Source organism: Odontesthes bonariensis, chromosome 2 (assembly GCF_027942865.1).
Source record: "Odontesthes bonariensis isolate fOdoBon6 chromosome 2, fOdoBon6.hap1, whole genome shotgun sequence".
NCBI classification, from domain to species: Eukaryota; Metazoa; Chordata; class Actinopteri; order Atheriniformes; family Atherinopsidae; genus Odontesthes; species Odontesthes bonariensis.
Genome location: NC_134507.1, coordinates 24123745 through 24135634, shown reverse-complemented (window position 1 = coordinate 24135634; position 11890 = coordinate 24123745). Strand labels below are relative to the sequence as shown.

At 40.4% G+C, this 11890-nt stretch overlaps 1 protein-coding gene across 1 annotated transcript; it reads left to right on the top strand.

Annotated features, from left to right (window-relative positions):
• Positions 1 to 4592: 4592 nt before the first annotated feature.
• Positions 4593 to 10449, top strand: etaa1b (ETAA1 activator of ATR kinase b). The gene is made up of 6 exons (XM_075485185.1): positions 4593 to 4913; positions 6316 to 6438; positions 6661 to 6725; positions 6910 to 7019; positions 7148 to 8487; positions 9472 to 10449. Exons 1-6 carry the CDS (start codon positions 4766 to 4768, stop codon positions 9585 to 9587), a joined length of 1902 nt encoding a protein of 633 aa, XP_075341300.1. The 5' UTR covers positions 4593 to 4765; the 3' UTR covers positions 9588 to 10449.
• The last annotated feature ends 1441 nt before the right edge of the window (positions 10450 to 11890 follow it).

Here is an 11890-nt window from a genome sequence, read left to right as displayed (position 1 = left end):
TTTTCTTTCAATCTATTAAACAATTATATCCGAACTGTTATTTAACTTTTTTTGTTACATGCTATTTTTTCAATATGTCAAAATTTAAGCATAAACGTTTTCTAGTAATCAATTCCAGTTTTGCTTTTCCCTCTTTTTTCTTTTAGGTGGTTGTTCATCTTTACAACATTTATTTAGCTGCTCATTCATTTGGATAATCTGCGGCACTTTGATGTTTTAATCCTTCAACATTTGTTGCAGTTTCCCTAACCCCCCATTCATCTTATCATTACAGGTAGCTAAATATCTGCTGATGTTTTGATGAAACAAGAATTATGCTAAGTCAAAACCCTAACTACAGGTTGTCTGTTCATAACATTTTCTGGCTTTCAGTCAAAGTAATGCAGTTGATTGGCTTCCCAATTTCTCTATACTGGTAAACTGCTTCCAAATGAAAACAATCAAAGCGGAATCATGTATAATCAAGCATGGTAATTCACTGCAGCTTGAGTGGATGTGTGTCTGTGCTGTCCATGACAAAATACTGCTCCAACAGCGCAGTGTCTGAGTGAAACTCTACAAAATCTGCATCCGCTCTGCACTGACTTTAGTTACTGTATCCACTTCTACCAAAACTAGCACACACACGCACACACACAAAGGGAAAGAAACAAGCACACACACGGGAAATACCAAGGAGGTATACAAGCTCCATCTAGTGCTTTACTCTGGAAATTGCTCTGCAGAATGTTAAAAATGTGTTGAAGAATCCTCCATTATTCTCTATTCAGAGCATTTCTTAAAGCTAACACTCAAAAACGTCAAGTATCATGTATCGTCTCTAAGGTTAAAAACAGGTTTAAACCAATCATATTCAACAAACCTGAGTAAGTGCAGAAGACTAAAGTGCACACTGAGAGGTTGTTTTGAAATCATTGCAAGCCGGATTGCTTGCCTCTCTGAGGAAATACACACTGTAGGAAACTGCTTCACTCTTTCATTGTTTCAGAAGAAGTGTGACTAAGGTGTCGGACTTGTCATTTAACTTTAAAAAAATCATCAAGTTTGCACATGTATGACATGGTTTGGCAAATGAAAGGATTATTCGTCACATAGCTGCTTTTCTAAGCTTTCAGAGATAAGATGATGATGAAAACATGGACAAGTTTCGACAACACCATGACTTATCTGCGATAATAAACTTGCATGTTACTAACCTGTTTACATTAGCCGGAAAAAGCAACTATTTTTTAAAGTTTACTTATCAAATTGTTAAAAATCTGAGCATCTCCATCAAATGAATCTGTAGACTATTTGAATATTTAACCACTCGAAACTGGCATTTTATCCAGCGTTAGAGCTAACAAAGGTGTACAAAAGTGAAGAAAAATTGCTCATTTGAGATTCTTTGACAGTTAAGATAATAGCAAACAGCAGCCAAAAGGAGAAAAAAAAATCCAGACTGAACTCAAGCCATCTGTAACAACTCTGGCAGGCCAGAATAATAGTGTGGAGACATACTTTTATATCCCTTTGGCAAATAATTAGAAGTGTAAATTGATTTGAATTCGACATCAAAGTTCCCTCCATAAAACACTACAACCGAAGATGAGCAGCTGACCCACCGGCCACCTTGGCTCAAATCAGTCTTACTGACATCCTTACACAGTTCAGTAAGAGGCTTCTACAGCTCCTCTGCAACACAGAACAGTACAAAAGGTCATTACTACAGCAGCCATAACCTCACAGAATGACAGCTTATGATAATTATTGAAAGATCTTTTAAAAATTTAATTAATTTTCCTTTCATTATCCAAAGTGCTCGGTATTAATGGGTCCTCTGATTTTTCATCTCAAGGGTTAGAGGTAGCTATCACTTTAAACTAGTTACATGAAACTTTTTGGCTTAAAGGAGTTCAGTGGACCTAACAACTGTGACCGTCACCTGAGAGTTTACCCGGTGACTGCGATCAAAAATCTAATTTGATCACAGCTGCTCTATTTTTCTCTTAAACTTCTCATTGCTCAACCCAACTAAGATGCAGCCAGATTGATGAGGTGACACACATCGTTGTGGAAGTTTGTTTCAAAACCAGTTATGATCCAATATGCAGCTTACATAAATACAGTGAGCAAACTTTAAGCATCCACTGAGAATGTTTTTTTCCATGGAGATTAAAGGGGTTTGCATATTCATAGCGTCAGCATTTCTCAAAGGAAAAGAAGAAGGGCTGGATGTAATCTTAAGGACTTCACACAAGCTTTTGGGTACTTTTGAATTCAAACGGTATTCTCAAGTCTACTTTTTTTTGGGCTGCACAAATAATAAGAACTTAACAGCTCTAGCTGATAGTCAGATCTTTACACTGTCTCTGTTCAAAGTTAACCAACCTGCCCGAGTCATATCTGATTATTACTGAAAGGGCAACATGACAATAGTTCACAGGAGGACGATCCACACCAGTGTTCATAAAATGATATAATATGATTTGTTCCAGTGAGTAGGATTGACTAACATACAAAGAATTGAGAATAATGATGGATTTATTTCACAATATGTATGCAATGTCTGTAAATAACAAGCAGTCCAAAAAAGGAACCAACTAACACCCAGTGAGACCAGAGGCCTGAACTTAACAAGCTTAATATATCCAGGATATATTCAGGTGATCTGACTTTGTCAACTGTAACAGTCAAGATTAATCAGTCTTATCAAAACAATAGTTAACAACTCGATGAGTTAAGCAATGTTTTCTGACTCTGGATATGAGTGCGTTCACATGAAAAGGGCAGTGCTGGTTTTAGATGAGCAAGTATAGTCATTATTGACTTGGAGTTTTTTATTTCTATATAAAAAAGAGCAAACTACAATCCTAAACTAATATGAGTATTATAGTATTTATTGCAAACTGAAACAACATGGCCAATGCACACAAAGCATGAAGGGAAACTTCCAGAAAAAGGAGGGGGATGCCCACTAGCTGAAGGTGTACACCATAAACTTATCAATAGCACTGCCTCAATAATAACGCAGGACTAGTTCTGATGATTGCATAGTTTTTAGGTTGTATTCTTGATGTGATAAAGCTACATTTACTGTATATTCTGTTAAATGTTACTGGCCGTTTTAAATGCCCTTTGCACCAAAAAAAAGAACAAACAGTCATGTGCTTTATTGAGCTAATTTTTTTTTTTGGTCATTTTGAAATGTTAAATAAAAATGGTTTTATTTGTCTGGTGATTTTAATTCATTCAACATTTTAAGATAAATGTGAATATGAATATGAAGATACAGTCATCCTTTGATGCTTTGTGGGGAGTGTGATACACTTTTCACTGATATGTTCTATTTGATCTATTTTAGTTCAGTAATAATTCCAATAAAAGAAAAATTAGTTCCATTAAAGACTGCAGGAACAAGCTTTTGGGTAATTAGTCTCCATTTAGGCCACATTAGCATTAATTTCTGCTGTCATATCTCTCTGAAGAAGCTTCCCAGTGAAAGTCAAACAGAACGGTTTAAATCTGAAAAAGAGGCTCTAAATGTCTACGCATTGATGTCTTCTTGGATTTTCTAAGAAAAATTTTGTTCCAGGCGGCAGTGCTTTTACATTTGTTGGTCTCTTATCCATAAACCCAAGCGGGTTTGGTTTCCAGCCAAAGTTGCCAAGGTGATGCACCCCAGTAAGAAATGAACGAGCTTCATGACACTGTTTCTCTAAGTCAAGGATGCTTCATTGGTTGGATGAGCCGTTACATGTCACATCCTTCTTAGACTAAAAAAAAAAAGAGTCCTTCCTTGGATTCAACAAAGCACATACTGGAACAGTCCAAATAAATGACCCGGCAACACCGTCAATTAGAGCCCACACAGAACAGCTGAGAAACTGGCATGGCTGTTAAATACCTGGTAGCCGGCCACCCAGCAGACATTTATACCAGCACTTTATACTTTTCATTTTAAAAGAATTTCTTTGTCGGACATGCGCAAAAGATTGTGGGTGTTTTGAAAACACAGACGATATCACAGCGTCCATGAAATTTCCCGGAAAGACTCACTGAGATTGACAGATCCTTGACATTTTAACACTCCTTCGGAAAAGATTTGATGACGTGGCTTCGCAGAAATGACAGCTGTGAAGGACTGCTTCCTTGATTTTGAAAAACACCTACTGGAAACTCAGAGCAGAACCCGTTGTCACCTCACAAAGCCACTAAACTTCACAGTGCAGGCCCCTGATTACAATGACTCAGAAAAACGTTTAAAGATACCTTCTTGGTAGGAATACAAACTCACATTTTAACGTCTGCAAATCATGGCTTATGTAAATCACAATCTCTGAGTCTGGGAGGATAACTGTGGCCTGGACTGAACGGAGCTGATAGTCTCTTATATAAGCAGCCAAAGTCTTCATATAAAGTTTTTTCGATTTTTTTTAAAAATTTTATTTCACTCATTTTTACTTTATTCTAAACTATTCAAATACTATATAATCGCAACCCACTGATAATTAAAGAGATTTCACACCTCACATGGACTCTGCGTTTTGCCTGCCATCGAGCGAAGTGCGATAAATCCTACTCGGCACCCGTAGATTGCTTTCGTCACACAAAAACATGGCGGCATGCTTCGAATGAATGAGCGAAAGGCAAAAAAAAAACACAACAAAAGACTTGTGAGTGTAAATCGACAGTCGTGCCGTTTGAAGCTATGGGCCATGGTAGAGACCGCTGGAAGGAGCAATGGTGAGCAGGAGCTTCCTCGGTGCTGCTGTTTCCGGGAGCCATGTCAGTGCCGCGGACAGATGCTGCCGCTGTGGGCCCCGAGTTCTCTGAGCTGTGGAGGAATGTCTCCAAACTGTGCCAGAACAAGACGCAGGACAGGAAAACGGGACGGCAGATGCCTGGCACAATGACATCTCCAATGTTTAACGGTGAGGCTGCGGATCGTTGAAGTTTTCCAACAATATGAGCTCAGTACACCGATGAATTGAATCCATGAAGGCTTATTTACACACCTGGCTTCTATATTTCTGTATCATTTTGACCTAAAACAACCCCGAACTTATACAAGTCTTAAATGTGGATAAAGAGAACCGGTCTAAGACAAACCATTGTGCTTGATTATTTCATTAAAATGGTAATTAAAATGGCTTTAAATGGTTTAAGGGCCTAAAATAGATCTCAGGTCTTCTGATTTGTATGAACCTCCAAGACATCTTTTATCATCTGGAGCTTTTTGTCCCCAGTGTTGGAACTAAACTTTGGGTCTGTTAGGACCTCCTGTCATCTTTTCCTTGACCTTGGACCACACTGACACTACGCTGTGACATGGCTCTGTAACTGAAACCCTGAAACTACAGATGTTCAATAAACATTCAGCAAAAAGGGCTTTGGATGCTTCAATCCTATCTCACTATTACACAAAGATGATGTCATAACATATTAAAGATAAAATAGAGTAATGCTTCATTGCTTTTTTCCTGTCTTTGTCCCCCTGTCTGCATATTCATCCACATGGATCACAGTTCTTTGAAAGCTGCAGCTGTAAGGAATTGTAAGATAGAATTATCATTTAGAGAATTCAAACAGCTGTAATAATGGCAGCTACGCAGATACTCAGTTAGAAAGGTTTCTAAGCAAAATAAACTATTCGAACATACCCACGGTGAAGCCGTTTTTAATATTTGTGCAACAACCCACCGGGAAAACTGCAGGTCTGAATCAACTCTCGACCATATTTTCATTTATTTAATTCAGTTGATTGATTTTTGTAAACCTTTTTATTGTTTTAATACATTCATGTTGTCTGTAAGGTACTTAGATTCTACCTTTGGCAGGTAATTTAAAGGTAAAATTAGAGCTGGGTTTTGTGGTCAGCTGAGACCAAAGTAAAACATTCGGGTTTAACTGAGAAGCAGACTTTGTTCGGAGAGATGAAAGTGCTGAATAACAGCATAAGAATCTCATCAAATCTGTGAAAAGGGCACTGGTAATGTCAAACATTGGGCCTATTTTGCTGCAGCAAGGAGCCACGAATTGTAAGTCACACCAGTTAATTCTAAGAGATTAAGATCCGGATGTTTGTCTGTGAACTGAGTCTCGAGACAAGTGGGTCACACAGAAGCCCAAAGAGTGCTGAAAGAAGAATAAAGGTATTGTTTTAGGATAACTAAGACTAAGACCCGACTTTAATCTTGAGGAGAGTAGTTCATGTGCAGAATCCCACCCATATCTCAAAGTTTAAGTTGTTCTTCCAGGCCAAAGTGCCCGACTGATGCTGAAGGAAAAGATTTTCATGCAGCATCGTGTAACACCCGACTGCTGTTTGTACAGATCTGCTGAGTCCACGACACAGAGGCGGCGGCAGATACCCCGGCTTGAACAATGGAGATTCTCCTGGAGATGCAGAAGTTTCCCAAGATATTTTCTGGGATTCCACATCTCCCACTCAAGCTGGTAAACCACACGATGGCATTGACAATATAGAAATCCTGTTTTCTCTTAATGCACCGCCAGCACCTGACTTTTCTGATTGATGGGCTCAATATGCTGTACAGGCTCCTCGATGTTTTATTTAACAGCTGTATGATTTAATCATGAAATTCAATGTACAACTCGCCTCTTATTTTTCGTGTGTTATAATAGTAACATTACATTATTCACCCTCCCTTTCATCAGGGTCAGGACACTGGAACACCAGAATTGTGGAAATATCAGAAATTGTCAACCGCATCGCTCCAAAGGTCAGTCCTTTCTTCAGCTTTTTCCTGAAACTTCCAATTCTCCACCAGACTACATGATCAAAGCAAACCAAGTCATGAAGCAGTGTTTTTTATTTTTATTTCTTTTGTTCTTTAGACAGACTTGAGGCTTTTTTGTGCATATTTTTTACAACGTTTTACAGCTCTGAGTTTGTATGTTTTACAGAATGTGAAACCGAAAGGGAAGGAATCCTCGTTGCTGCAGTGGATCAGTGACAGCGCCGTCCCTTGTACACCTGAGAGTCAAAAGCCAAGAGTCAGGAAGCGATCCTCTCGGTCTGTAATCAATCTATTAACCTCTATAGCCCCCCCGACTGAAGTCCTGTGGGTTATCTCCACAGAGACAGAAACCATATGGGTTGTTTTATCCTTGTTGAAAGTTTCCTCTTTTCCCAACTGTGCAGGCAGAGTAGTGTGGAGGACCTCATGAAACTGGCCAGGCAGTTTGATGAAAACATGCAGCAAGATGAGGAGACTTCAAACCGGCAGAATACTGCCAACAAAAACTTGAATAAAGATGGGAATGCTTCAGAAACGTCACTCTCCAGCCATGCGAAGGATGTAAAGTGCCCCTCCTCGTCGGATCAGGTCGAGGCAGAGCTGCACGCTCTGTTCGACTGCTCGACTCAGGGAGTCAGCGGAAGGTTGAGTGATGTCTCTGCCGACTCGCAAGAAATAAAAGGCCGACCTGCGACGTCAGCTTCAGCCGAAGGCCGACAGTCAGAGTTCCAGACAGCTGACAGGCGTGACTCAGCTGCGCGTCCCGCAGAGCAGAAAGGAACTTGCATCTACAGTAAAAACCGTTGTGATGACTTTTATGATGACTGGGAGAATGATGACTTTCTCGATGACTCTTTCGTGCTGGCGTTGACCCAGAATCCCAATGAGCTGCTCGATGCCAATCCTAAGGCCGCATTCACGCCCGACACAAAGACAAACACTACTGTTTGCGAGTCAACTAAAAATACAGACTCTGCACGTCCGCCTTCAGACTCACACTGCAAGGCAAGCTGCGGTGCACTCCAGGAACGGTGTCCCAAACCAAAGACTACTAACCGAAGCACTTTCAAGTTACAGCCCAACCCTCACTTCCAGCTTAAGATGTCCAAAGATGTTTCAAAGTCCAGCTTCACTGCTGCCCGACCCAAATCAAATGTGACTGACCAGAAGTCTGCCACCACAAAGACTCCCCAAGCTGACAAAGTCACTGAGAATCAAAGTGGGGGTTATTTAAAGAAACCCTCTGTTAAAGACATTTCAGACTGTTTATGGGACGATTGGGATGATGATGCACTGCTCTACCAGGTATGTGACAGCGTGGAGAGGAGCTCCAACAGTCAGACTCCCCGCAACTGCCAACAAAAACAAGATATTGCTGCAGACAGACAAAAGAAAACCACAGAGCCTCTGCCAATCGACACAGCCTGGTGCATTAAGGCTGGTGCCAGTGCTAACAGACAGCCTGAGCGGGCTTTTGTTCGTTCTAACTCATTACCAGGGACTAGCTGTGAAACTGTCAACTACCAAGGATGGAACATTCCCATGAAAGGTGCCAACAACAAATCAGGGATGTCTCAGAGCTTCCCAGGAAGCCGCAAAAATCTAGGGGCGTTTACCCAGAGTGGAAATAATAATGTGGACATGAAATCCCATACGGTGACGGCCAGAGGACCACAGAACTCCAAGTCCCATCATACAGCTTTCAAGAGAAATGTGTCCGACTCAGAACTCATACGCAACAAAGGTAACATGTCTGAATCTGGATGTTAGCACCTGGAAGCAATATACTGTGTTTATAGTACTGTGCAAAGAAGTAAGGTTCTCAAAGTGAAAATGCCCTCCCAAATAATGCCATTAAAAATGTAATTTGTTTATCAATTGATTTCATATTTAATATAAATGTTTTTAAGGTGGATTGAACTTCTTTCTCTGACCCCGTGATGTTGGGGTCGGGGCTTTGTACCATCTGATGCTGGCCTGCTTGTTCTTGTTCTTGCCTCAAATGAATTAATTAATCTCAAAGGGGGAAATAAAAATCTGACTTAGTTAATCTAACTTATCTAATTTAGTTTCTGAATCATGGAACAGACGGCGGGTGCCTCGAAGCTTTGCACAACTGTGATATTAAGGCAAGGCAAGTTTATTTGTATAGCACAATTCAACTACAAGGCGATTCAAAGTGCTTTACAGAGACATTAAGACAGTGGAAATAAAAAGCATGATTTAAATTTTAAACAAAAAAGAAAAATAAGAACAATAGATAAAATCAGTAGTTAAAATGTGATTAAGTTTTGAGCTTTATTCAAACGCAGCTGAAAATAGGTATGTCTTCAACCTGGACTTAAATACACTGAGTGTTTCAGCTGATCTGAGGCATTCAAATACAGAGAAGACTACGGTGTTTTTTTTATCTTATCTTGTCAAATGATTGTGATGTTTAGCACAATGCATCTTTGACGTTTGACCATTCCATCATTACACTAGATATGAAATGAAAATTCACAAGTAAAAAAAGATGTCACATGTTTTATAGTCTCTGAACCGTCTTCCCCTTAAAGCGAGTGAATCCTGTTGAAAGTCCAGACCTCAGAAAGCTCCCCTGCCTGTGAATTAAAGACTGATTTTATTTTAATCTTTCCATGATATCCTCAAGTCCTAGTTCCCAGCATTTCCTTTTCAGAGAGAGCAAATCATTAAACTGACTCACTTTCCTTCTTCCTTTTTCTAGTTTTTGTCACAAGCCAGATGACCGGGCAGTGCTCTGCGGCTGAGATTGAGAGGAAGAAGCAGGAGGCCTTGGCCAGGAGACGCCAGCGAATGCAGAACGCCTCCAAACCGTCCTGAACCAAACGTCGCTACTTGTTACACCAGGAGAACCTTGACTGATTCTTTCCATACCAGTGTTTGATTTATCTCCTTAAAAAGTTTTTTTTTTTTCTTTTTTTAGGACAACATCAGAGATGATTATTAGGTCAGTATGTACGCGGCTCCCCACATCTAAAGAACATAGCGGGCTTTAAAGCTACTGGACTTTATAAAACCATGAAAAGAGAGTAATCAGCATGATTTGCTCCAAGCATCAGATGTGGTGCTGGGACCACTTTAAAAGAAGTATTTTCTTGTTTGTAAAACATCAGAAGGCTGAATAACACCAGTCCCAATTTCTGTTATCATTTCAGCGCTATGTCCCTACTTTGGCTAGTTTCTCATCGATTGCCTCCAAAATGAATAACTTTATCTCAGTGTTACTGCTCAGTGCATAAAACCAAGGGCTGAGATGCATAAAAACACATGTTGATGCTGTCCATCAGACAGTTTAGGATGTACAGCTATGTTGCAACTATGTTCTCTGCTTTGAGTCTGACAAGACATCATAAGGGCCTGAAATCTATCTTGATGCACATTTTTAAATTTGTCAATTTTCTAAACTCCGTGAACAAAAGAGGATTACGTTATATTATAACACAAGGCTTTTCTTTAGGGTCGTGTGAACCATGAGAAATGGCACATCTGTTTAAAACATGAATGGGATTATTTGTTTTGTCTACACTGCATTTTATTTGTTTGTTTCACTGTTTTTTTTCACCATTTTGCACAGATCAGAATTAATTGTTATTTTACATTAGTGTTAAAGTCTGCAGGTGCAATTTTTTTTGTCAAAGCTGTATACCTTAAAAAAATGGTAGTTCAACAATAAAACTATTTAACACCGATAAAACAAGTATATTATTTTGTATTGGGTTAGGATGGGATTAAATGAGGATCGTGGTTTTGATCTACTGTGTTGTTATTGTAGGCCTGTGGTAGAGAGGTGAGATAAATGCGGGTGACGTCTTTGTTTCCGTCCTCATCCCTAAAACAAACAACAGGACAGATGTGGTATTTGTTCCCCCACTGATTCAGGATTTTTTTCCTTTTAATGAATAAACATCTAAATACATTTGGCTCCTAAAATAAACATATTGTTTATTAGTATTTTTCTGCCGAGGTGGAGTGTGCCTATCCGCCGTAATATAATGACCACCCAGTTAGAATTCAGTTTGTGCCTCTTTAACTGCCAAAGCAGTCCTTACCCATCATGGCTGCATAGACCTCTTAAAGGCATGGTTGGTAATCCTGTTCAGAAACACATTTTGTAATACTGGGTGAAATGGTCCGTCTGTCCTGAGAGAAATCTATACAAGATGTATTTAGAAAAAGGGACGAAAATAATCAGACCTCTGTGGCAGCTGCAGGACTGAGAAAAAGCTGACCAATCCGAGATCAGCGGGACGCTGATCTCGGATTGGAGCGCCTACAAAAACCAATCAGATGCCTCTGCTTTCTGCCTACGCCCCCCTCTGTCGGCTCCCTGCTCCGTGTGCGCATGCGGTTCTACCGGCTTTGGATGACGCACTGACGGAATGGGGAGGGGGGGGTGGAGCTTAGAGGAGGGGACACTTTCGAATCTTGCTAGCTCTCTTGCTAGCTCTCTAGGATTACCTACCATAGCTTTAATATATGCTGTGGTATCTGGCACCAAGCTGTGAAAGTTGCTTGAGGGGACTCTTTATGGATTAGACTTGTTTGTCCAGCACATCCCATAGAGGCTCAGTTGGATTGAGATCTAGAAATTTTGGAGGCCAAGTAACACCTCAAACTCGTGTTCCTTAAACCATACTTGAACTATTTTGTGGTGTGGCAGGGTGTATTATCCTGCTGAAAGAGGTCACTAACATCAGAGAATACTATTTCCATCAACGGGTGTCTGTTAAAAAGTGTTTAGGTAGGTGTTAGGTGTCAAAGTAACACCCGCATGAACGGCGGGACCCAAAGTTTCCCAGCAGGACATTGCTCAAAGTATCACATCGTCTCCATTGGCTAGCGTTCTTCCCATAGTGGGTCCTGGTACCATGTGTTACCCAGGACCCTGCCATCCACACATTGTGAAAGAAGACATAACTAACCACACCATGTGACCTTCTATTGCTCCATGGTCCAAGTCCGATGCTCCTGTGCCCATTGTAGGTGCTTTCCACACATCAGCATGGACATCCTGCTCGGTCTGCATCCACGCAGTCCCATACACGAGAAACTGAATTGCTCCAACATGTTCCCATCTGAAGTAGCATTAACACCAGCTCTTCTACTGGACTGGACAACACTAC